General features: G+C 33.9%; 1 protein-coding gene across 2 annotated transcripts in view; it reads left to right on the top strand.

The window, feature by feature from the left end:
* The window catches only part of LOC124367258 (vacuolar protein sorting-associated protein 8 homolog), a 66321-nt gene that overhangs the window by 17681 nt on the left and 24316 nt on the right, over positions 1–24324 (top strand). The window contains exons 7-18 of one of the 2 annotated variants that reach the window (XM_046823958.1): positions 1241–1272; positions 1422–1569; positions 3310–3561; positions 6024–6158; positions 6986–7099; positions 9441–9553; positions 11109–11277; positions 13143–13323; positions 14291–14486; positions 17203–17341; positions 18995–19227; positions 23699–23858. In XM_046823958.1, the coding sequence (XP_046679914.1) occupies positions 1241–1272; positions 1422–1569; positions 3310–3561; positions 6024–6158; positions 6986–7099; positions 9441–9553; positions 11109–11277; positions 13143–13323; positions 14291–14486; positions 17203–17341; positions 18995–19227; positions 23699–23858 (1872 nt within the window). Of the gene's footprint in view, positions 1–1240; positions 1273–1389; positions 1570–3309; positions 3562–6023; positions 6159–6985; positions 7100–9440; positions 9554–11108; positions 11278–13142; positions 13324–14290; positions 14487–17202; positions 17342–18994; positions 19228–23698; positions 23859–24324 lie in introns of both variants that reach the window. The other variant, XM_046823957.1, reaches the window with a different exon arrangement.

Here is a 24324-nt window from a genome sequence, read left to right as displayed (position 1 = left end):
AAAGAACCATTAACAGTCTTATATATATAACAGCATATATAAGAATACTAGCAGTTACCTGTGGCTTTGCAAGCTATTCCGTAGGTTTTGCACCTGTATGAGCACTTCTGGTTTGAGTGAATTATATTTCTGTCATTAATGTCAAGTTTGCCTTCTTTCCAAGATTAAGAAAATATGTTAAAAGTGTATATTTCTGGTCATTGTAATATACTTTGATGTTACTAATTTTTGTACCATTACTGATTTTGCCTCTCTTCTGATCAAGAAAATATATATACATGCACAGCTCTGAGAAGCCTACTTTGCATAGAAAGATTGAAATCAAGATCTTAATTGACAACTGGCACTTGAGTTAAAATGTGTTGTGTTTGTGTTGTTAAAAGTAACAATGGGAAATTTAAACAGACGACATGGTCATAAAGTCTTTAGTTAATGCCAAGCAATAACAAACTGAATTTTGACATATGTATTTAATAGGGTTACTTTAATTTTCCAAATAATAAGGTGTGTCCAGGTATATGAAAAAAACTATTTGTGAACATTTCGTGGAGACTTAAGTATCAGCGAACCTCCTGCGAACAATTTTGGAGCTCAGCGATGAACTGGTCAATATGCTGTACACGCATGGAATGACAATCCATATGAGTTCATTGAAAAACCACATCGGATGTATTTGTTATGAACATTTCATGAACAATTTGCAAACCACCTAAGAGAACCATTTGGATACTTGTGCTTGTAAACGATTCAAGAACTATTTCCGAACAGTTTGGTCATAGGTCAGAACGCACCTTTAGAACGTTTGCTTCTGCATTGGTTTGAGTGTGATAAATATTTTAAAGTAAACATTTTTTGAACGCCTATATTACACTTATGCCTAGCTAAATTAAGAGTTCTGGCTTTCATGCTACTGCCTAAATTTTTAGTTAAGTTCTGTAACTCTCAAATTTTCTAATTCTCATTCTTAGATTAATGATACAGAGCAGTTAATTCTTTAATTATTTTAATATTTTTTGGTTGTCTGGAATATGTGGTAATTTAGATAATTTGTTTGTCCCTCGCGTACTTATCTCCTTAAGCTGCCTGTGCAGGTGATCATCGTCAGTATCCGACCCAGTACCAGGTTGCTGCTGACTCACTCGATCAAGGCAAGTCCGGTGTCGCTGCCGCTCCATCGTGGCAGTTCGTCATCATTCAGGTGGTGGACACTCAGAGGATCATGTACTTACTGTCTGTGCAGGTGATCATCGTCAGTATCCGACCCAGTACCAGGTTGCTGCAGACTCACTTGGTCAAGGCAAGTCCAGTGTCGCTGCCGCTCCATCGTGGCAGTTCGTCATTATTCAGGTGGCAGACACTCAGAGGATCATGTACTTACTGTCTGTGCAGGTGATCATCGTCAGTATCCGACCCAGTACCAGGTTGCTGCTGACTCACTCGGTCAAGGCAAGTCCAGTGTCGCTGCCGCTCCTATCGTGGCAGTTCGTCATTATTCAGGTGGCGGACACTCAGAGGATCATGGATCCTGTGCTGGCCTTCGCCAGGGACACTACCATATACTTCTACCAGGTTAGTTGCACACATCTCTCTAACTAGGGTAAATATTTTGTCCCTTTTCTGTTCTTTAGTCACAACAGGTCTTATGATAATTTTGAAGGTTAAATAAGGCCTTTTGATACATTTAGTAGATTTAAAATTACAATTCTAACCTTATTATTTTTTTAAAATTTATTGTGTGCTAGGCTGTATTAATTTATTATATGTTCTTGTCAAAATTATAATTTTAATAGGCTTTTAAACAACTTTAGTAATTGTTTCTAGTACCTTGAAGTGAAATAATATTTAATAGTTATTACAGTATACCTGTTATTATGAGAAATTGTGATAAAAATACGCTAATTAGTAAATGTGTAATTTCTTTAAATTGTCAACAGGACATAACCTCAAAACGACTACTCTCAACTCTGAAAAATACTGTAAACTTTTAAAAGCAAAATAAAACGCAGCTAATCATAATAAAATGTAACCATACAAACTCTGTGAATACATGATGTCTATGCTGGGTGCCTTAAGGGCAAATACAGATTGGAGTTTTAACATTATTTAGTTTAATTTTTTCAATTCTAAATCCAAAAGTGTGTTTTCTTGATTCTAATTCTGTACTTAGGTATATAATATCCTTTTACTATTAATAGTTTTAAGCTGTTAGTTGTGGGTTTCAACTTGAAACAGATACAAGTCTCAATTTTGTTACTAATAAAATATGTATAGGTTGAAAATAGTTGCTACTGACTTAATATTTCACTTTTTTTATCAAATATTTATTGTTTTCTTATTTAGCAAGAAGAGTTACATGTAGATTGTACAACCACTATGAAATTCGATTTGAGCTCCAGTTCACCTTTCTCTTAGTGCAAGCGTCTGGAACCTTATGCTGTCACATATTTGACTCCTGGAATTTGGAGTCATGTTTGTCTGAAGAGACCCAATAAAAGTCAGCAACGAAGAAGTTCACCTTTTTTTAGATCTCTTCAGACAAACGTCACTCCAGATTCCAGGAGTCAAATATGTGACAGCATAAGGTCCCAGATGCTTGCACTAAGAAGAAGGTAAATTGAAGCTAAACTCGACACCTTTGTTTGCAGTATATTTTTGGCGATGGAAGGATTGTGAAGGAATCAGCATTTTTCCGGACATTTGCCATCGTTCAGTGATACAAATCAGTAACACTACATTTCGAGATCTGTAATCTTATCTCTTCTTTAGTAAATTTATTTTTTGAACTATTAAATGAACTTTTTAAATGAACCAAAAAAAATCCCATTCCTGTCCCCATTCTTTTTATTGTCGCCATCTTGTTTCTGCCATGACGATTGCCATTTGCTGTTGGTCTCTAGTCAGTCTTAGGTGGTTGGTCGGCGAATGCAGACCTATTGCGACGTGTATTCTGTAGTTCAGTTTTAATAATTAGTGTTGTGTTTAGTTTTTTATTAAGTGCATGTTTTAGAGTTAGTGAAGTTGACACACAACATGGTGGTTGTGATAACTGACTTAGGCGAGCGCTGTGATATGATTTGTTTATTTTAACCTAGTTTGTAATTATGTGTTTGGTTACATTTTTACTTGAAGAGAAGATCAGATTGCAGATCTCAAAACATAGTGTTACTGAATTTTTGTATCACTGAACGAATGACAAGTGTACGGACAAATTCTGTTTCCTTCATAAACTCAACATTCCGATCGAATCAACCCTTCCCACCGTAGCTACGATATGTGCTAAGAAAGGATGTAAAAGCCGGGGAATTGCAGGTGAGTGTTGAGGCCAGCGGCCGAATCGCCTGCGTTACCCTGCAGCAACTCAACCTGGGCTACTCACTGCTGGCTTGTCACTGGCTGAACGCGCGCTCACTGGCACTCATCGATGCGTCTGAGGCCCTGCACCTGGTGGACGTGCGCTCGCGGGAGCAGCTGGAGACACTCGACCTGGCCGGCGTGGGTCTGGTCTACAACACCAGCAGCTTCAAGGGCCTAGCTACGGGTGGCAACGTCAGCAAAGCTCTGGTAATTTCTATATAAGTCCGAGTTGTTTATTATTTTCAAAAATGGAAACAGTTTTCAATGAAGGAGGAACTCTTCTTATTGGAATAAACAACCTTCTATTATTTTATAAAAGAAAATTCACAATTATCCAATAATTTTTATATTTTCACACGAGGGCTTTTGACATCAAAGATGCCATCGTTGATTCACAGCTGACGATGGCATCTTTGATGTCGATAGGCCTCATGTGAAAATATAAAAATTATTGGATAATTGTGAGTTTTCTTTTATAAAATAATAGAAAATAGTTTTCAATGGTTTAATATTTTGCAAAGTGAAGGGTATTTAAGTTATGGTCACAAGATGGGTGTTTGTAACTCAGAAACAATTAAATATTTGAATTAAGAGGTTACATTAACCCTTTAAGATTATTCGAATAAAAAATTTTATTGCACCAGTAAATACTTATAAAAAGTATTTATAATAGTCTAATATATTATTATTATTAGTTAAAATATTAAAAATTAATAAGGAAATTATATTTTAACAAAGTTCTGAAAAAATGGATAAAACGGAATATTGGTGGATTCTTTACTTAAAATTATGGGAATTTTTAATATTGGAGGCACATGGTGGAATAAATTAAAAATCTTTTTAAAAATAATTATGTTTTTCTTTTTTAGGAATATAATATTTTTATACTGGTATGCATTTTATGTTTTCAAACGAACATGCGGGTGAGGTTTTATTCGTTCTTCACCAATAAAATAAAATGTAATTAAATGGCTTGCTAATTGAATGATGAATTCAAAAATATCGTTTAAGGTTTATAAAAATAAATACTGTATAATTTGACCTTTTTTTATTTTTCAAAGGGATGAATGGCTATGGTTAATGTAATCTGCACCGAAATAGTCAAATGACATTTGAGGCAGCAGAATTGCCATATCTCTGCTGACCATCAGCTGTTAAGGCAATGACATGGCTATCGTCATACATTGTCTGCTTGATTTATATGTTGGTCGCAAAACAGATGAATGAAGTTAAACATACGAATATTTGTTTATGGATACGATTATATTAGTTTATTTCAACAGATGATAAGATGGATGAGTAATTAATCCTTCACGTAAAACTGGCAACAGTGTTGTGCGTGGGCAATCGTCTCAAGGGCCTTTTGTACACCCCGGAAGTATACCATGAGGCCAACCAGTTTACGGTTTCAGCAGTTCTACAAACCGCTGGAAACAACCAATCAGTTCCTCCTGAAGAAATTCACCACCTTTGTCCAGACTACCAAGTATGGTGTAATGCTCTCTTGCTACTGCAAGACAATCAAGTAGCAGGTGTTCAGCAGTCTTGTCCTGCTCATCGCACATTCTACAGAGCGGATCCTCCTGGAGAAAGCTGACTCTGTGAAGATGCTTCCTCAGGTGACCATGTCCTGTAATGAGACCCATAATCCGAGAAGACACTAATCTACTTAAGGAGAGAAGGTCAGACGGCACCCTGGGGGAAGGTGATTGTAGGACCGTTCTACTCATCCTCAGACCTGGATGCCTTCACCTTCTCTCATGTTAAGCATGAACCCACTTCCGAGACAGCCCCAAAGGATCTTAGCCTCACACCTAGAAATACCACAGAACGGCTGGGGTCCCTTCATGTTATACGTTGAGCCCAAGTTAGCCAGGACTTAAGCTTAGTTACAGTTGTGATGAAATTCTGAAAGTTTTTACTCATGCAAGATGATGAGCATTTTAGAAAGCCTAGTTTACTTTTCATTACAAAACATTATTAATATTAGTAAAATTTCTTTTCTTAACTCCAAAACATAAAGTCCTTAAGTGAGAAAGTTTTTATTTGTTTGGTCAGGCTATTTTAGTTAGTTGTTGGAGAAGACACGAATAAAACCCGACCATGTCTCAACGCAACCTACACAGAATTGTACATCTATTAAATTGTTATCGAACTAGCCAATTAAGTATTCTTTAGTGAATGTTTTTTATTTTAATTAGTCAATGAAATTGAAAATAAAATTTGCAACTTAAATTAATTGTTTAAATGAAATAGAAATAACATAAATGTTTTGGAGAAGAAATAATATTACAGTGATAAACTTTCGTGTTAATGACAAAAAATGTGTATATTTACAAATTTTGTTATCTTTTACAGAACAAATTAAAAATATATCAAATCACCTTAAAAATTAATTGATTTTTTAGTTGGTTGCATAAAACATTCAAAATACAGCAAATGTATTTTTATTATTTTTTAAACAAATCACTATTGTTTAAGTGTACATAACATTAGAGTACTGTAATAATTGACATTAGTAAGATTATGAGTCATTACGCTTGGTTGTGGATGACTCATTCGTTTCCTCTCCACTCCTCATTAGCGATACCACTCTGATATGTTAGCTCAGAGAGAGTGAAGCTGAAGTAGGAACAACTGATGTTAGACCGGATGTGTTGTGTGTGTAGGCATTGGCTGGGGAGAGAGCATGTTACAACACGGTGCAGAGCTTCGGTAACCAGATACTGCTGCTGGGGACCCGTTCCTTCCACGTCATCAGCATCCGCACGTGGATAGAGCGGGTCAATCACTTTGTGGATCAGGTTAGTTGGCATTCTCTTCCACTCTACCGACTAGTAATGTTTTGTGCTTATGAAATTTTATATTGAATCCAAAATTGAATAATAATCTCAAGAACTAACCAAATTAAAATCTTTACTCGTATTTTTGTTATTGCATCCAATTACTATCCAATTTAATTTAATTTGCTGACTTTGAATAAATAATTCCAGTAACAATTCCAATATAAATACAAATAAACAACCTATCGTGCTAGCCAATCTTTCTTACCAGCAGACTCAGTAATCCCCATTGGTGTATGGTTTTTGAGTGTGTAACAGTGTTGGCATCACTGCTCAACCTTAACTCTATGATTGAGCAACAGCTGGCAGCACTACATAAGTTATCTTGAATTGTGTTCTTCTAAGTTTGATTTCTAGGGATGTGTAATTGGTCTGCACCAGTACACGTATGTACACATAAGGATGGGTCGATACCAAAAATATTCTATTCCAATTCCGAGGCCAAAACCATAATTACCGTATCGACTTATTTGATTCCTATGTTATTTATATCTAAGAACAGAACGCACTAAATGGTTTAATTTCGTAGGACACTAGGACGAGTAGCTGGCCAGGGCGAAGGATGAACTCCTCAAATTACATTCAATGCCAGTCTAGGGGTTGCTCAACATTGGCATTGAATGAACTCTGCTCACTATAGCTATGTTATTTGTTTATTGACTGATGTTGAGTATCGAATTCAACCCATCCCTTTATATATGTGTATAAAATGTATTTTTGTTATACATTTAACCTATCTGGCTTTGATCAATGTAAATAAAATGTTCCACTTTTCCTTGCTCGTTCAGAACAGGTACGGGGAAGCTTTGAAATTGGGGATGGAGTTTCTTGAGGAGAAGGGAAAAGCAGTGCTGGGTCTTCGAGGGCCGAGGAAACATCGGCACCGGATAGTACGAGAGAAGGTACTTATTAGTGTAATGGACCAACAGTTTTCATTGCTTATTAGTACCTCTTTATCTATCCATGTGGTACAAGTAAACAGTTACATTTTTCATTCAAAATAATTTAATGTAAGAAATACCTTATCTTGCCACTAATTTGGTTTATGACCAAACGTTCTTTAGATTATCAATAATAAGTTTTCTTGATATAAAAATTCTGTTAAGAAAAGGGAAAAGTGAGTATTGGCAATAATTAGGTTCTTAGCCCTTTTGAGTGTCATATTATATTATTAATATATTCAAATTTGAATCCCCTGAACTCTGGATAACAGACCACCGCTGCAGTTACAGTCATCCAAAAAGTCACAAGTAGTGGTAAAATGGTTTACATATTGTAGTACTGTCTACTGTGTTTTACAATATCAGTTATATATTAACAAAGTGATGTGTTATTCTTGAAGCTCTTTTCTTATTGGAAAAATATATTAATTTAAAATTTAATGTATCTACAAATTCCAAAATTAAATTAAAGAATATATTAGGAAATCCTAAGAATAAACTTAATGAAGAAGAAAAATCTGGAATTTATCAAATTAATTGTAACAATTGTGATTTAAAATACATTGGCCAAACAAAAAGAAAGTTAAAAAAGAGAGCTAAGGAACATAGGGCATGTTTAAAATACCAACAAGAAGAAAGATCGGCCATGGCAAAACATGCACTTTAAACTGGACACTCTTTTTCAAATGCAAAATTATTAAAAGAAGTACAAAATAAAAAATTCCTCGATGCATATGAAACAAGTTTTATAAAGAAGAACCGAAATAATCTAGTAAACAACGAACCTGGGCCTTTTCAAAATTCACTGTTAATTTATTTGATCTAACTAAATATCAACTTTATTTTTTACATATACATACATACTGTCCTGTCATAGAACATTATCTCTTTGTATTTTTAATGACATATGTTTTTATTTAGTACAAAATTGTTTATGTTATTATTACTTTTATTCAGTTATGTGGGTCTAAAGATGTTCTCATTGAGTACGAAAGGCCTCACAAAAATAAAAAAACCTATATTATTGGAGTGTTTGTTTTAAATTAATATAAAAGTAATGATATTATATAGACTAAGAGTTGTCCATGTTAACCCTTAGAGCGCTGAATACAAATTCCTATATCTTCCCCTAGCATGCTATTAGCATTAAAAATAAAGTTTTATTTGATTTAATACTTCTGAAGTTATTATAGGAAGAAAAAACATAAAAACAGAATTTTTTTAAGACTTTTGTATTGTTTACAGATTAAAATGTATAACAAAACAAAACATGGAAGTAGCCAATTTCACCAATATTTTTTTAAATGAAACACTTTGAAGCATGAAGTGTTTCAAATTGAAGTCACGATTGTTGAATTAATATAACTGTAAAACATGTTGAGAAATAACGTAAAACACGCAACTGGACACAGGAACAAGCTTACGCGCAGGTCTCGTGAACAGCACTGTCGCCTTCACCACGCGGGAAATCCTGTAAGACGCGCCAGTCTGCAGGTCAGAATGGCATTCAGTTGCTATGACAACCAGTTTCGGATCGGTAACGGGTGGCCGAGAACAATGAATGGAGCGCAGTCGTTGTCTGAGGTTCGGTCAACATTTGAACCCATTCTATCGGCAGTTTTATGAACTATAGTTCACGACAAAAAATAAAAACTTTGATTGCGAGATTTACCATAATACGTGTGAAGAGTCATTTTCACTGCGTGAGATTTCCCGTAATACGCGTGTAAGGGTTAATATCTTATACACCTGTCAGTAACAGCTGCTGTTAACATTTACAGTTGCTCATAAATCACTTTAATTTTTAGTTGTAAATTACAATACCTCGTTTATCTGGATTAATTGGGACTGGAAGTGATTAACAAAAATCCGCATTAATCATGTTTTAATGAATTCAAACTAAAATTTTATTCCTGGCTTTTAGTCAATCCATTTTATTCATTAAAAGAATTTTTTGACTGGAACTGTTAGTTTCTAGACATTGTTTTTTATTTATACAAACTATAATAGAAAATTTGTCAATGTTATATAATTCTGTTATTGTAATTTCTGAGGCTGTGTTTGACTTGTTCTTGTTATTTATTTATTTGTTATATACCTGTTTTAATTTGTTATTTATTTGTATTTTAAAATAATTTAAATTGTGGCATGACTGTTTTGGCAACTTCATGTTTTGGGTGCCAAATTTTCCTTGTCTGGACTTTTGCTAGTTTTCATATTTTATACATGACTTGTGTCGATGCTAGTGTAAGCTTTATGACAATAAACATATTCCTATTCCTATTCTTATTCTTAATCCCAGGTACTGGACACCCTGAACACTTACGTGGACAAGACTCTGGAGTCTGGAGACAGTATTAGTTACCATGAGGCCCTTCCGTCGATAATCAACCATTGTGTGCAGCTGGACCAGAAGTAAGCTGTAGCAATCATACCTACTAGTATACGTTTAGAAAAGAAGGTAATTTTTATAATTTATGGTAATATTGCTTGAAGAGATGGGTGTACAGATCCTCAAAAATGAATGGTCACTGGTTTCAATTAATGGATAATGGTTTCAATATCATTATTTATTTTAGACTTTAAGTGTAATGAACAGTGTTTTGAAGCCATGTTTGTGGAAAGTGGAAAGGTTTATGTAAGCTCTAGTGATATAACGATATATTTATAGGTTTGGCACTCCACTGTGTTTTTAGAGTAAATAATATTGTTTATTCTGATATCGGAACTCTCAATTATAAATTTATCACTATAAATTATAAATTTGTCACTATAAATTATAAATTTGTCACTATAAATTATAAATTTGTCACTATAAATTATAAATTTGTCACTATAAATTATAAATTTGTCACTATAAATTATAAATTTGTCACTATAAATTATAAATTCATCACTATAAATTATAAATTTATCACTATAAATTATAAATTTATCACTATAAATTATAAATTTATCACTATAAATTATAAATTTATCCCTATAAATTATAAATTTATCACTATAAATTATAAATTTATCCATATAAATTACAAATTTATCACTATAAATTATAAATTCGTCACTATAAATTATAAATTTATCCCTATAAATTATAAATTTATCCCTATAAATTATAAATTTATCCCTATAAATTATAAATTTATCCCTATAAATTATAAAATTTATCACTATAAATTATAAGTTTATCACTATAAATTATAAGTTTATCCCTATAAATTATAAATTTATCCCTATAAATTATAAATTTATCACTATAAATTATAAATTTATCACTATAAATTATAAATTTATCACTATAAATTATAAATTTATCACTATAAATTATAAATTTATCACTATAAATTATAAATTTATCACTATAAATTATAAATTCATCACTATAAATTATAAATATCTGTAATAAATATCTGTAATAAATATCTGTTATAAATATAAATTTCTGTTGGGTATTACACAAGCATTGTTAACTATAAATAGTTTACAAACAGTAATTAATAAAGTTTACTGTAGCAATTAATTATAGAAACTTTAAATTCTCCATAAAATTTGTTTTGAAATTAGTTACCGTAAGGTTTATTTAATTAATAATTATATTGGATTAATTGTTTTCGCAATTAAAATTAAATCTGCATCGTACCTTTTTAAAAATCTGTTTTTGTAATATTTACATCATGTAGTTTCAAAAGAAATTAAAATAAAACAACTAGTAGGTAGGATAATAAAAAATCTTATTCTGTATGATTTTTTCCACTTTAGTAACCAGGAAATGTATTTTACTCTTATTGCATATTTAAAATATACAAATTCCATCAGCTGTTGGATGTCCACCAAGCTGATGCTATACCAGAAGTACAATATCAGACATTCTTCAATCAGACAATACTTGAACTGTGCCTGCATACTATTGGTTACTAAGGTTATTTTGTACAAATAAGTAATGTCTACCCGAGTGTTCCGCACTTTACAGAGAGCTGCTGTTCACCAAGGTCTGGGACGGCCTGTACTGTGACCCTGGCGCCAGAGCCATCTACCTGCAGAGTCTGGAGGCTGTGGTGTTGGAGGGTAAGCTGAGCTCTGTACCTCCGGAGATCATGCAGCAGCTGGTCAAGCAGTTGGAGCAGATGGAGAAATGGCAGGTAAGATCTGGAGATTCAAAGCACCGGAGACCTCTAAATTCACCAGTCACAGACAAAGCCCTTTTGGGAGTTTTTATTTGAAATTGCCTGTGACATAATGGAACCAGATATGAGGAGAAAAGAATAGGAGTAAAAGAGAAATGGAGGTAGGATTGAGCTGATCCTAAAAAAAATAAGTCTGGATTTAAATCAAATGTACAATTAAGTATCTGGATATTCAGATGCAGAAGTTATCAAATATGAATATGTTGGAATCTTGATTGAGATCGTTTAAGTTGACTACAATATTAAATATTCACATACTGACAGAGTTACTTTAGAACCTTTTTTCCTGGTTTTGGCCCCAATATTTTTGGGAGTAAATATGTCCAGAGTCTCTACCAGAAAAGGGTTAATAATAATAAAGGGGAATAATAAGGTTTTTCCAGTATTTCTTAAACAATGACTTATTTCTTACATAACTTTGGTCCATTTTCCTTAGATAACATAAGATATTAAAATAATAATTTTTTATTAGTTTCAATGTTGAAACACTTATCTTTAAAAAATGCTATCTAGTTTTTTGAGCTAGCTAAAATGAGTATTTCATATTAGTGAGAAGTACCGGTATTAGTGCTATTAATGTCAAAATGCACCAAGAAATTTGTATTTTTAAAGAATATTGTACAATCTAAAGTTTTTAAACACTAGCAGTATATTATGGGTAGTGGTGTTGCTTTTTTTGTTTAAAAAAATACTATCAAGCTTTGCTGCCAGTGGCAACTGAACATTTTGTATTATTGTTATTTCCAATGATATGGTAAAATTTGTTGAAGTTTAGTTTTTTGTAGTTATAAATACAAACAAAAATTATTGAATAATGTATTATGGTATGTGTTTAAAGTTTAGCAAGAGTAAGAATAGCATTAAACTTAATATTACTTAACTAAACAGTTGATAAGCTTTAGTCCTTTGTATGCCTCAGTAAAACCTGACAAAAGTTCACCTGAACTAAAAGGTCAAATAAGTGACAGTCTAGCCACTAATTTTTAGTCATGGATTTAGCGTAAGAGAGAACTTGCTCTGTTAATTCAGTTAAATTTGATTTGCATCCTAGTCACATAGTGTGTTGTACTTGGCCACAAATACCTGTACTGTGTACGATGCAGGTGCTAGAGAGGTGCGTGTTGGCTGTGGACATTGTCTGTATAGACATAGAACAGGTCCTAGTGTTGTATTTGGCCACAATGCCTGTACTGTGTACGATGCAGGTGCTAGAGAGGTGCGTGTTGGCTGTGGACATTGTCTGTATAGACATAGAACAGGTCCTAGTGTTGTATTTGGCCACAATGCCTGTACTGTGTACGATGCAGGTGCTAGAAAGGTGCGTGTTGGCTGTGGACATTGTCTGTATAGACATAGAACAGGTGCTAGTGTTGTATTTGGCCACAATGCCTGTACTGTGTACGATGCAGGTGCTAGAGAGGTGCGTGTTGGCTGTGGACATTGTCTGTATAGACATAGAACAGGTCCTAGTGTTGTATTTGGCCACAAATACCTGTACTGTGTACGATGCAGGTGCTGGAGAGGTGCGTGTTGGCTGTGGACATTGTCTGTATAGACATAGAACAGGTGCTAGTGTTGTACTTGGCCACAAATACCTGTACTGTGTACGATGCAGGTGCTGGAGAGGTGCGTGTTGGCTGTGGACATTTCTGTATAGACATAGAACAGGTGCTAGTGTTGTACTTGGCCACAAATACCTGTACTGTGTACGATGCAGGTGCTGGAGAGGTGCGTGTTGGCTGTGGACATTGTTGGTATAGACATAGAACAGGTGCTAGTGTTGTACTTGGCCACAAATACCTGTACTGTGTACGATGCAGGTGCTGGAGAGGTGCGTGTTGGCTGTGGACATTGTCTGTATAGACATAGAACAGGTGCTAGTGTTGTGTCGACAACATGATCTTCACGACGCTCTCATATCCGTGTGGAACAGAGCGATGCTGGATTACACCAGTCCCATACACGAGTTGGTGCCGCTTCTGCAGACGTTGCTCGATCAGGGTAAAGTAGCAACCTCAATATTCTGTTCTTATTCTTTGCAGTGCAAAAGGAAACTGGTAAACGTCAATCTTCCTGTTGACTGTATTACCTGTAAATGGTAAGGCCGTTGTTTCTAATATTTAAGCATATAAGAAAAGTATTTGTGACTAGCGTATTTTTTAAAGTCATGCTTATTGTATTTCAAAATAGGTCATAAATTTAGAAAATTATTATGAAAATAAAAGTTTGCTATGTATTAAAAGTAAAGATCCTTTGATAAACAGAAAATTAAATTTTTGAGAAAATGTTATTACACTTTTGCACGCTCAAATTTATTAGAGAACACTATATACACTTTTCAAAATAGCCAATATGTAGAAAGTTTTACACCGGACAAGAAAATATATACTTGTATTAGAAATATTTTTCAGAAGGAAGTAAACTTAGATCAACAAATTATATACACAGTAGACAAAACACAGAACTCGGAAGAATGCTTAGAGTATACTCTATCGATGAATACCCGAATAGACATGCAATATCCCGATCAAACATATTATACAAATGGATGATTTGAATGCTGGCATGTCGACGCTTATCATTCATAATAGACATTCGTAGGTTTCCGCTTGGGTGGTTATCACTAGAAAAGTTGACAGACGAAGTAATTAGTACATTTATGGAAACAGGTTAGGAATTCGTGGAGGAATGGTGCTGGCACCAGTGTTTTTCCTTATAATTCAGCTTGTCTATTTGTGAATGAGTTGACAAAATATCTGATTCATGTTCAGAAAAAGTTGTCACAAACTTATGTAGCTGATGGTACTCATGATTTCAAACAGAGAATATCATAAACATAGACCAAGAAATGTGTTGATTGAGCAAAGTAGTGTTTGTAGGCTGTGTTTAGAGATCTTTAACTGTTAACGAGAGAGCTTATTTAAAACTAAGCATGTCATGTGATTGATGTTGTCTGTGTGTGCACCAGGTGAGGTGGAACGGGGACGTTGCCTTGGAAACCGACTGCTGGTATACCTCAGCTGCTGCCTGTCAGGACGGGGATATCCCCATGGGGATCTCCCTCCCAGCTCCGTGGAGACAGTGAGGCAACAAGTATTCAAGGCCCTCTGCAGCCAGCATACTGTCAATGCCACGGACTCCGAAGTTTGCTACCCCTTCCTTAGGTAAGTTGTGGTAAATTCCAAGTATTTACAGTGTTTACACTTGGATTTGATGTTACTAACCAATGCAGAAATAAAATTAATCCTCTATAGAAAAAGATGAAGTGGCTATAGTTAAGGAAGAAGAAATAAAGTTTTTGGGTTTAACATTAGACAGTTCACTGATATGGAATCAAGAATCAAGATCTTTATTAGTCTTTAAACACAGTACACATCTGCAATTGACTTCGTCAAAATACTTATCAGTAATAATTACGGTTATTTTTTACAACCACTCTAAAGTTTAAAATATTAATAAAATAGAGTATTTAACAAGGATAATAAATTAATAAATAATTAACAACAAGAACATTACAAATAACCATAACAAGAGAATAAAAACAACGAAAGAATGAAACGTGTCTAAAAACCCATATCACTAGTATCACAGGCAAAGTATTCATTGACACAATAAAATGCTTTTTCTTTTAACTAGCCATTAATTACAGACTTAAACCTATCAATACTTACTAACCAAGCTCCTTCTGGCAATTTATTAAAAAGTTTTATTTCCATATAAATGTGACTTTTCTTAGTTTTTTCTAGTCTAATTGGTGGTAAGTCAAGCTTATATAAGTTCTTGTATTATAATTGTGAATATTTCCTCTAATTTGATATTCATTTAAATTTTCTTTAACTTTCATGAGACAATAGAAAATATATATACAAGACAATGTCATAATGTGAAATTCTTTAAAAATAGGCAAACACGTCTCTCTGTCTGGTACCCCTTTAATTATTCTAAGAGCTTTCTTCTGCCATATAAAAGCTTTATTAGATACTCTGCTGTTACCCCATAAATTGACACCGTATATCAAATGTGTGTGAAAAAAGCGTAGTAAGGTATAATGAGCATTTCGTTACTAACACAGAACTTAAGCTTACGAAGTAAAAATACAACTCTAGCTAACTTTTTACAAACATTTTGTACATGGCAATCCCAATTTTACTTAAGGCAGTGCATATATATATATATGAAACTATAATGTCAGTGATGAATCGTGCTCATAGCTTAGGCAAAAGTGTTGAGAACCATAGTTATAATACGAGAAATAGAAATAATAAGGCAGTAGTTCAATATAACTTACATTTTTTTGTGCAAAAAACCAATATACCTTGGAGTTAAATTTTTTAATTTACTGCCAAGCAAATAAAATTAATAGAAAATAATAAATTATTTAAAAATTCACTTAAAAGCTACCTGACTGACCTGCCGTTGTACTCCTTTTCTGCATTTTATACAGTCCATAATAGCTTTTACTACAGTTAAAATTATGTTGTATTAGATTTATTTAGATACTAATGTAAAGCCTATTTAGTAAACTTAACCGTTTACTTTCCCAGTCATGTGACACCTTCATGTACACCATGTGTAACAACTGAATAAAGGTGTATCTATTCTGATACTGATTATAATATATATTATAATTATAATTATAATATTTATAACTAATATAACTAACTACTAATATAATATAATATATAACTAATATAACTAACTAATTATAACTAATAATTATAATTATTAGAATTATAATTATATTATAATCATATAATTTTTAGCAAATGAATGAATAGAACGTTTTATTAAAAGCATAATTAAAATATCTATATAATCTATATACATTTTTAAATATTAGTTACTTTAAAAAGAAATATGAAGACAAAAATATAATCTTAATTAATAGAAGTGAATCTACAGAAAGAGGGTGTATAAATGTAAATTATATCAATATGAGTGGTTTGAAATGGACTTAATTGTTTAACAATTTGAGGGTTCAAACTCATTTGGAATAATCAAGTCAGTTTCCCTCAGTTATAAGTTACTGTCCAAACTTTATTGCGGGTTTTGAACATATTCAAAATAAGGTTATAATGTTTTATTTATCAATTTTAATACAGAAAGTGAGGTAAGTAAATCATTGGCTAAATTGAAAATATTCGATTAAAAATTATATCTTCCATGTGACTTTTATGACATATTTTACCCTTCCCTCGCGGCAAACGGATATGTCCGTTATGCGTGATTTTGACTGAAACGCAGTAAACGGATATATCCTTCAAAGTCTATTTTGTGTTATTTAATAAATTGTAGTTGCCGTGGAATCTGCTAGAGTTCAAGGGAGTTTGAATACTTGTTCCGAAAAGCAGATGTTACAGTTTGGACCTCATTGGCGCGTCGCAGTGGTGGGAGGGCGTGGCTTTGTCCCTCGTGGCATGATTTAGCCTCAGTCTGTGGCGAACCATTACGCGGTAAACGGATATATCCCGGCACGGCATATTTTAGTGTTTAACGCTGTTTTGCCATATTTCCTTATTTACTGTCCGTGTTACTGTTGTATTTAGCATTATTTATTTAGCATTAGTTTTTTGTAAAAAATATTAATTTTACCTTATTGAAAATATTGTTAGAAATTCAAGTAAAGAAGTTGTTTTTTTCAATTTTTTGTAAAATTTGTTAAAAAATATAGGGGTCTGATTATTTTGTGATACTGTATTATTTTTTATTCCTAATAGCCACCACTAACTAAAAAAAAATCAGAGTTGGTAAAATGTAGAAATATATTTTAAAGTTAATTACGCGTTATGAGTCAAAATTGAAAGATAAATTCCGCGTGGGAAGGGTTAAGATTGCGGAAATCGATTTTATATAGTGTAACACTTGTCTGTCTGATTCTAGAATTCTGCTGCAGTTTGATACTCGCGAGTTCCTGAATGCTTTGGCGATTGCGTTCGAAGATCCTCAATTTTCATCACAACTGCGTCAGAGATTGGTCAACATCCTGATTCAAGTTATGGTGGAGGGGGAGGGTTTTGCTGTGAGTAAATACCCAAGTGATTACAATTGAAAATATGTTCTTATTACAAATCTGTAAAAATCAACAGATGTGATAAGAAACTGAGTTAAGAGTGTTGAATGGCCAAGGCATATACAAGGATTGGTGAACATTTGACTTTTTATTAATTTGGTATTTCCGATCTAGTACCAATTTGCTAAATACATTTTGCTGAAATACAGGGTCTGTTTTTCGTTTGTTATTGTCAAGAATGATTTTCTAACAAAATTGTTTTTTTTTTTTTTTTTTTTTTTTTCCTTGGGGCGGCCTACTGCCATGCACTTAAGCCTCAAGGGCCTTTTGCGCACCCCGAAAACACCATGAGGACTACCAGTCTACAACTTCAGCAGTTCAACAAACCGCCGAAAACAACCTATCAAGTCCTCCTGGGCAAACTCGCCACCCCTGTTCAAGCTACCAAAGATGGCATACCGCTCTCTTGCTATTGCTGGGCAATCAAAGAGCAGGTGCTCAGCAGTCTCCTCCTGCTCATTACACCTTCCACAGAGCGGATCCTCCTGAAGGATACCAACTCTGTGTAGATGCTTCTTCAGGTGACCATGCCCCGTAATGAGACCAATGACCTTGGAAGACATTGATCTGTTTAATGAGAGAAGGTCCGAGGCCACCTTGGAGGAAGGTGACTGTAATACCATTCTACTCACTCTCAAACCCGGATGCAACCTCCACCTTCTCCCATGCTCCGCACGAATCCATTTCGAGACAACCCTAGAGGATTCACACCTTGGAACACCGCAGAATGGTTGAGGGCCCGTCATAATTGTTGCTGAGCCCTGGTTGGCCAGGGCATCAGCTCTTTCGTTCCCAGAAATCCCCTCATGACAGGAACCCAACAAACGGTTACATTGTTGATTCAAAACATTTTCGGTGAAATTTTTTCCTTTTTTCCTTCTTTAAAACACTAAAAAAAACCTCATCTCTGTGTACTTAAATTGTAATTTTATTTATATTGCGATGTTCATTTTATCTAATGGGCTAGTTAAATAAATTTTATGCAGTCAATAGTAGAGTATATAATTTTTAGTAGCATACAAAACCTTTTAACAGTATTTAAAGTATAAAAACGCAATGTTTAAACAAATTTTATATCACAAGTATTTTTGTGTATTAACTTCTGTCTATGTGTTCATTATTAAACGTTTTAAGACAAATCAGTATAAATGCTCTACAATTATTTTTGCTATTGTTATTTCATTATAATTTCAAAATAAAATAAGTTGTTTTTTTAAAAGTATTTTAAGAATAAGTAAATATAATATTAAGCAAATTAATGAATAGAACATTTTATTAAAAGCATAACTAAAATATCTATATAATCTATATAAATTTTTAACTGAAACACTACAAATTTATTAATTTGGTCTTAGGATTCTGGGAAATACCGTGTTGTCACATATTTACTGGGAGCAAAAGGGTTAAAGTTCACATGTATGCCTCGAAGAACTCAAGTTTTTATTTTCCCAAGCAGGCAGAATGTGAGTCCTGAAGTATCTAGAACTTACATTCTGACACATCTAATTCTGCACCAGTGATAATGTTTGAGAGTAATTGATACACATCAGTGTTGCCAACTATTATATATTTAATAACATGGTTTATTTCCTCTGTCGTCAGTCAACGCAGGTGGGGTGGCTCTTCACGTTTCTTGCCAGTCAGCTGTCGCGCTCGCACTGTGTGCTCCGCGTGGACACCAAGCTGTTTGAGCGCGTGGTGGCACATCTCACTGCGCCAGGCCAGGACAGCACTCACAGCGAGCGCCAAGCTGCGTTCAGTCAGCTGATGGCGGCCGGAGGGCTGGCACATTACACTCACCAGGACCTGCTCGCGCTCGCACGCTCGGCAGAGTTGTAAGTAGCTATCGGCGGTTTCAGACGGTGATTGCGTTTCATTAACCTATCGCCATTCATAGTTGGTGCAACTGTTTATGGTACCAATATATTTAACTCTATCAATCCCGGCCATTTTTTGCAAAATATCCTCAAAAACTAACTCCTTTTAATTTAAATTACTGAAATGTATTTGCTTAAATTACTACTATTATTTTGCTCATTTCTGTAAAAGATTAGTTTTTCGTAAAAAATTATAATTAAACATTTAATTTATTCAGTACGAAATATATTAACCCTTTTAGGACGACAAAAATTTTGGTTATTTTTTAGGTACGCATTTTTTGACGTGACCATATTTCATAGCGAACATACCAAAGAAGACGACGGTGAAATTGGGCAAAATGTAGTAGTTTGATAAATATATTATAAGTCCATTATTTTAAATTGTCCTTACACCATTTTTTATCCACATGTACATAATTAAATTGTCTACAATATGGTAGCATTTATTACTATTTACAATAACCAGAAAAATTAAAAATTAAATAAAATTTTAGAATTTTTATTTTATTTTTTTATTTTATTAGTTTGGCTTCAGTTTACTATGATAAAAAAAAATTTTTTTACTGTGGGAACTAATATTACTATGTTTCTTACATAGTTTTCAGTTTTAAATACAAAATTTTATTAACATTGGTTGAGAAATAATTGTTTTACAACAAAAAAAACTTACATTACTACAAAGTACCAAATTATATAAAACGGGACTAAAATAAAAGTCAAACAATTAAAGTGGTTTTACTTACCATATAATGTGGTTAACAGGTCAAATTTATCCACAGGTATTGAAATATGTAGTATTGCTAAGAAACACTATAAAACACTCACAAAAATATATACACTATATACAACAATGGTCTAATTAGTTAGCACATGTATGTTTTGGAAAGCAAATCGGGTGACACCCTTCCTTGCAAATTGAACAAATATAGGAGGCTCGTTTCCTTTTTCTTGATTGTTGACTATGTCCACCTTTTTCTGAACAAACCCAGCAAGTTTTTTGTTGATTTGGAGAAAGTTTTACTAATTCCTTGTTTTGACGGTTACCATTGACTTGGTTATCCCCAGCGCCATTACGCATATCAAGCCAAGATTTAGAAATATCCCCTATAACATTTTCAATAAATGGAAAATCTTGGCATAGGTTTTTATTTGTATTTCTTTGCATTTTAGTGTGTAGAGAATATACGCATTTAATAACATTCTAGAAAACAAGTTAAATGTAACCTTCTTCCAATATTTTATTGTGCGTCTCTCGTCAATATATACACACATCATCATGTCAAAGGCGTCTATCCCGCCATGAACTTGTTGTAGGAAGCCACAATTGATGGTTTTTATTTCATTTATAATTCTCCCACGGCGACGTTTGGTAATTTCTTCAGATGTTATGGTAGTGTTTGTTGAGACTAATAAAACGGGCAATTTTTGGGTTTTCTTTTCGCGGTATGCCAACGCAACCAGATTTCTTTTTTTGTTGTACAACTTTTCTCCAACACTGAACTTCTTTTTTAATACTTTGTGGTAAACCCTTTCCTATTTCTGCGAATGGTACCGGTTACAATGTTTTCCTGGCTGTACAAAACATTGGCCAATTGAATGCTGGTAAAAAAGTTGTCAATAAACACATGATAGTTTTCGTAGATAGTTTGCTGCTTCTAATAGCTTCATCACAATAGAGGGACCAAGACCATACTTTTTCATTTGCTCTTTATCTTCATTGGACGCCTTTCCTTTATAACAAAAGAATTTAAACACAATATTTGGATACCGAATCACAAAGTGCCCATAACTTGATACCCCACCTATGGTGATGTTTATTAGGCATGTATTGCATTAAACTGGTTTGATTTTTAGTGCCGATCATACTCTCATCGATTGATACTTGCTGGTTACATAAATAATAAAAGGAAATAATCTGTTACAATGGTCAAAAATTGGTTGAAATCTAGCGCAGGCATCATAATTTGGCTCATTGGGTTTTGCAACTTTTGACGTGTCTACCATGTGAAAAAAAGATAACAGATTTTCAAATCGGTCACGTGAAAATACTCGTGTAAACCATGGTGTTTCAGAGCAAGTTTTACTCCAGTACGACTTTATCGTTGGTTTTTTTACCAAACCCATGTTAAGAATTGTAGCTATAAATATACGCATTTCTGGGACCAGTGACAGGCAACCAGGACCGGAAACGACTTCTTGGAGAAAGGGTGTCTCCTTTCATCCTGAGAAAAGATTCTGCATATCTGTTTGTCTCATTGACAAACAATTCAATCAGTCCGGTAGTAAAAAATAAATTAAAAAAATCAATAGGTTTTATTGCATTTTTGTGGTATATGTTTTGGACCAGGAGTTTCCTTGATAGTCAAAATGGTGTTCAATGTTAGGTGGGCTACTCTCAACTACTTCCTCCCAATCACTTTCAATTATCATCATCGTCGTCATCAGAACTGCTCAATACTCTCCTATTTCCAGCATTAGGCCTACTGTCAACATTGTCAGATTCGCTGTCAGATTCATGTGAAGGTATACTCACGGGTAACCTAATATTTTTGGGCGGGGATGGTGTGGGGGTTAATAAAATCTTCAGAGTCATAAAAATATATCTTCAAGCTGGAAGTCAGGGTCTTCGTCCGTGTCGTCTACAAAATCAGAACTAGAATGTTCAGATGCACTTTCTGAGTATTGTAACTCTCGGTCCAGTTCACTGCTGTGATCAGCTAAGTTAAATTGATCCATATTCACAAAAGAAGTTGAACAAAAACACATTTCACTATAAATCTATAAACACTAAGTTTATAACTGATCTGAAACAATCAACTATAGTCAACGCGACCGCACTGTGACTGACTGAATGTAAAACAAACTAGACGGAATTGGCGCGCTCCGCCGACTGGCACTACAATAGGCGCTCACGTGCAGCTGTTCTAAAAATAGACATATGTTGTATTGTTTGGCCAAGATTAAGTTCCGAAATACTCCATTTCCTGTCTCAGGATGTGCCTCTACAAGGAAAACTAATTTTGTTCATCGTATTTTCGATATTACGTGAGTATTATGCAAACGTAAACCGGCGGGCACATAAAAGTCGCTCGTCTTCTTCGGTTAAAACTAGTGCGGACTATTGAAAGCCCGCATCGTCTTCTTCGGCAAAACTAGTGCGGACTATTAATAGTCCGCTCGTCCTAAAAGGGTTAAATTAGGCAATAATTACTGTGTTAAATATACTCACTCATGCAATTTTTTGTGCTAAAATAACTTTTTATACATTTTTTCTAACATTTTTACATTTTATTAGTTTTTTTTACATATTAAAAAATAGTAAGCACTTACATGTTTATTTTATACAATTGTACAGTTAAAAATGAGCAACCCCTCTGTATATGATTAATTTGTCTCAGTGAATAAATAAAATATAGAACGTTTTAAAATTTATACGTATTTGAAGAATTGAAAAATTATTTAAGATTATTAGTAAAAGTCAAACTACATTGGTTTGACATTGAATAAAACACTGAAATTAAAGAAATATAAACATATAAAGTAAAATACTGAAATAACTAAGTAATAAAGCCAAATGACAATGCAATGCTCACTCAACAATAAACTGCGTAGTTAGTTGTCATTTACAGCTGATTTACAAATAAAAATATAGCAAGTTGCAACATCACTGGTTATAATGTTCTATAGCATTTGTAAAATACTGTATAAATTTTACTTTACAACTTTGTTACAAAGATAAAATCTTTGTGAACATGTTGCCGTAGTGCAAGTGTCAGTTTTATTTTAACACGATTAATTTGTGACGTCCGCGCATGCGGACGTTGGGATCGAAAGGGTTTAAATTAAGATTGCCTCATGATTGACAATTTTACTCACATGCAAAATATGTTCTGGTACGATCTGGCAGTGCTTGCTGGAATAGAATAAAGGCCGAAATAGAAAAATAGAATAAAAACATTATACTCTAGTATATATTTTACAAATATTTAGTATGTTTTACTAGTTATAATAAAAAAAAACTTACAAAATGACTAAGTAACTACTTTTTTACCTGCTGAACATTTTTTAAGTATCTGTCACTTTAAAATCCAAAAGAAATATGCTCTAGTACAAGCAGCAAGATTTTTGCACTTGTACATCATACGGACATGTGTAGCCTCACAGTAACTGAGCCGAGCCCACACCGACACTCGGCCGTTTCACGTGTTGGGCGCGGTGCGGGTATGTGTGTCCCGACCTTAAATTGAATTGAAGAGGTTAATCCAAGTAAACATATGATACATTTTAATGATTATCTTTTTTCTTCTGTCTGTTTATTTATTCCCCCATCCCTCCAGTTTTCGATCCCTTCATGAGAGTCAATCTCCATGTACTCCATGTAGTCAACATCCTGTACTCGGTACTACCTTCTAGTGTGGTGTTACAGCTATCAGGTGTGCGCCACTCTACACGAGCGCAGGGGCGAACACCGGCAGGTACTCAAGTGCTATCTGCTGGACAACGGCAGGAAACACAGGGTGTTCAACTACATAGAGCAGTCTTCGCACAAGTCCGACCTGCAGTCCGCGGTGCTCGACAACATTGACGTCAGTATTCATTCTCATCCACTTATGGATTATGATTAATTATTTTAAACAAACATTTTTATTCCAAAAATAAATTTGGATGCACATAATTAAACCATAAAAAAAGAAGCGGATGACTACATTTCTGTGACACAATATAATGGAATAAAATGGTTTGAGATTAACATGTTGACTATGGACAAAAATTAAGGTGGTCATGACTTTGAAATGTACATAAGCTCCATAATCAAACCCAGTGGTCCTGGTGAATCAATTCTGGTACTCTGCCACAAGAACACACCTATTAACATTTGTTTGTCTCTAAAATTTGAATAAAACTGTGATATTTTCCATTTTTGTAAAGTTTATTTATTGTTCTACGATACTGTGGTATTATACAACTTGTTAGGCTTATGAGGTGTATGCAGATGATGTACTAATTTGCATTTTTTTAAATAATAGGCCTTATAAAATTTATAAGAAAATG

Source organism: Homalodisca vitripennis, chromosome 8, assembly GCF_021130785.1.
Source record: "Homalodisca vitripennis isolate AUS2020 chromosome 8, UT_GWSS_2.1, whole genome shotgun sequence".
Taxonomy (NCBI): domain Eukaryota; kingdom Metazoa; phylum Arthropoda; class Insecta; order Hemiptera; family Cicadellidae; genus Homalodisca; species Homalodisca vitripennis.
Note: the sequence above shows the minus strand (reverse complement) of the source record. Positions and strands in the feature narration are given on the sequence as shown.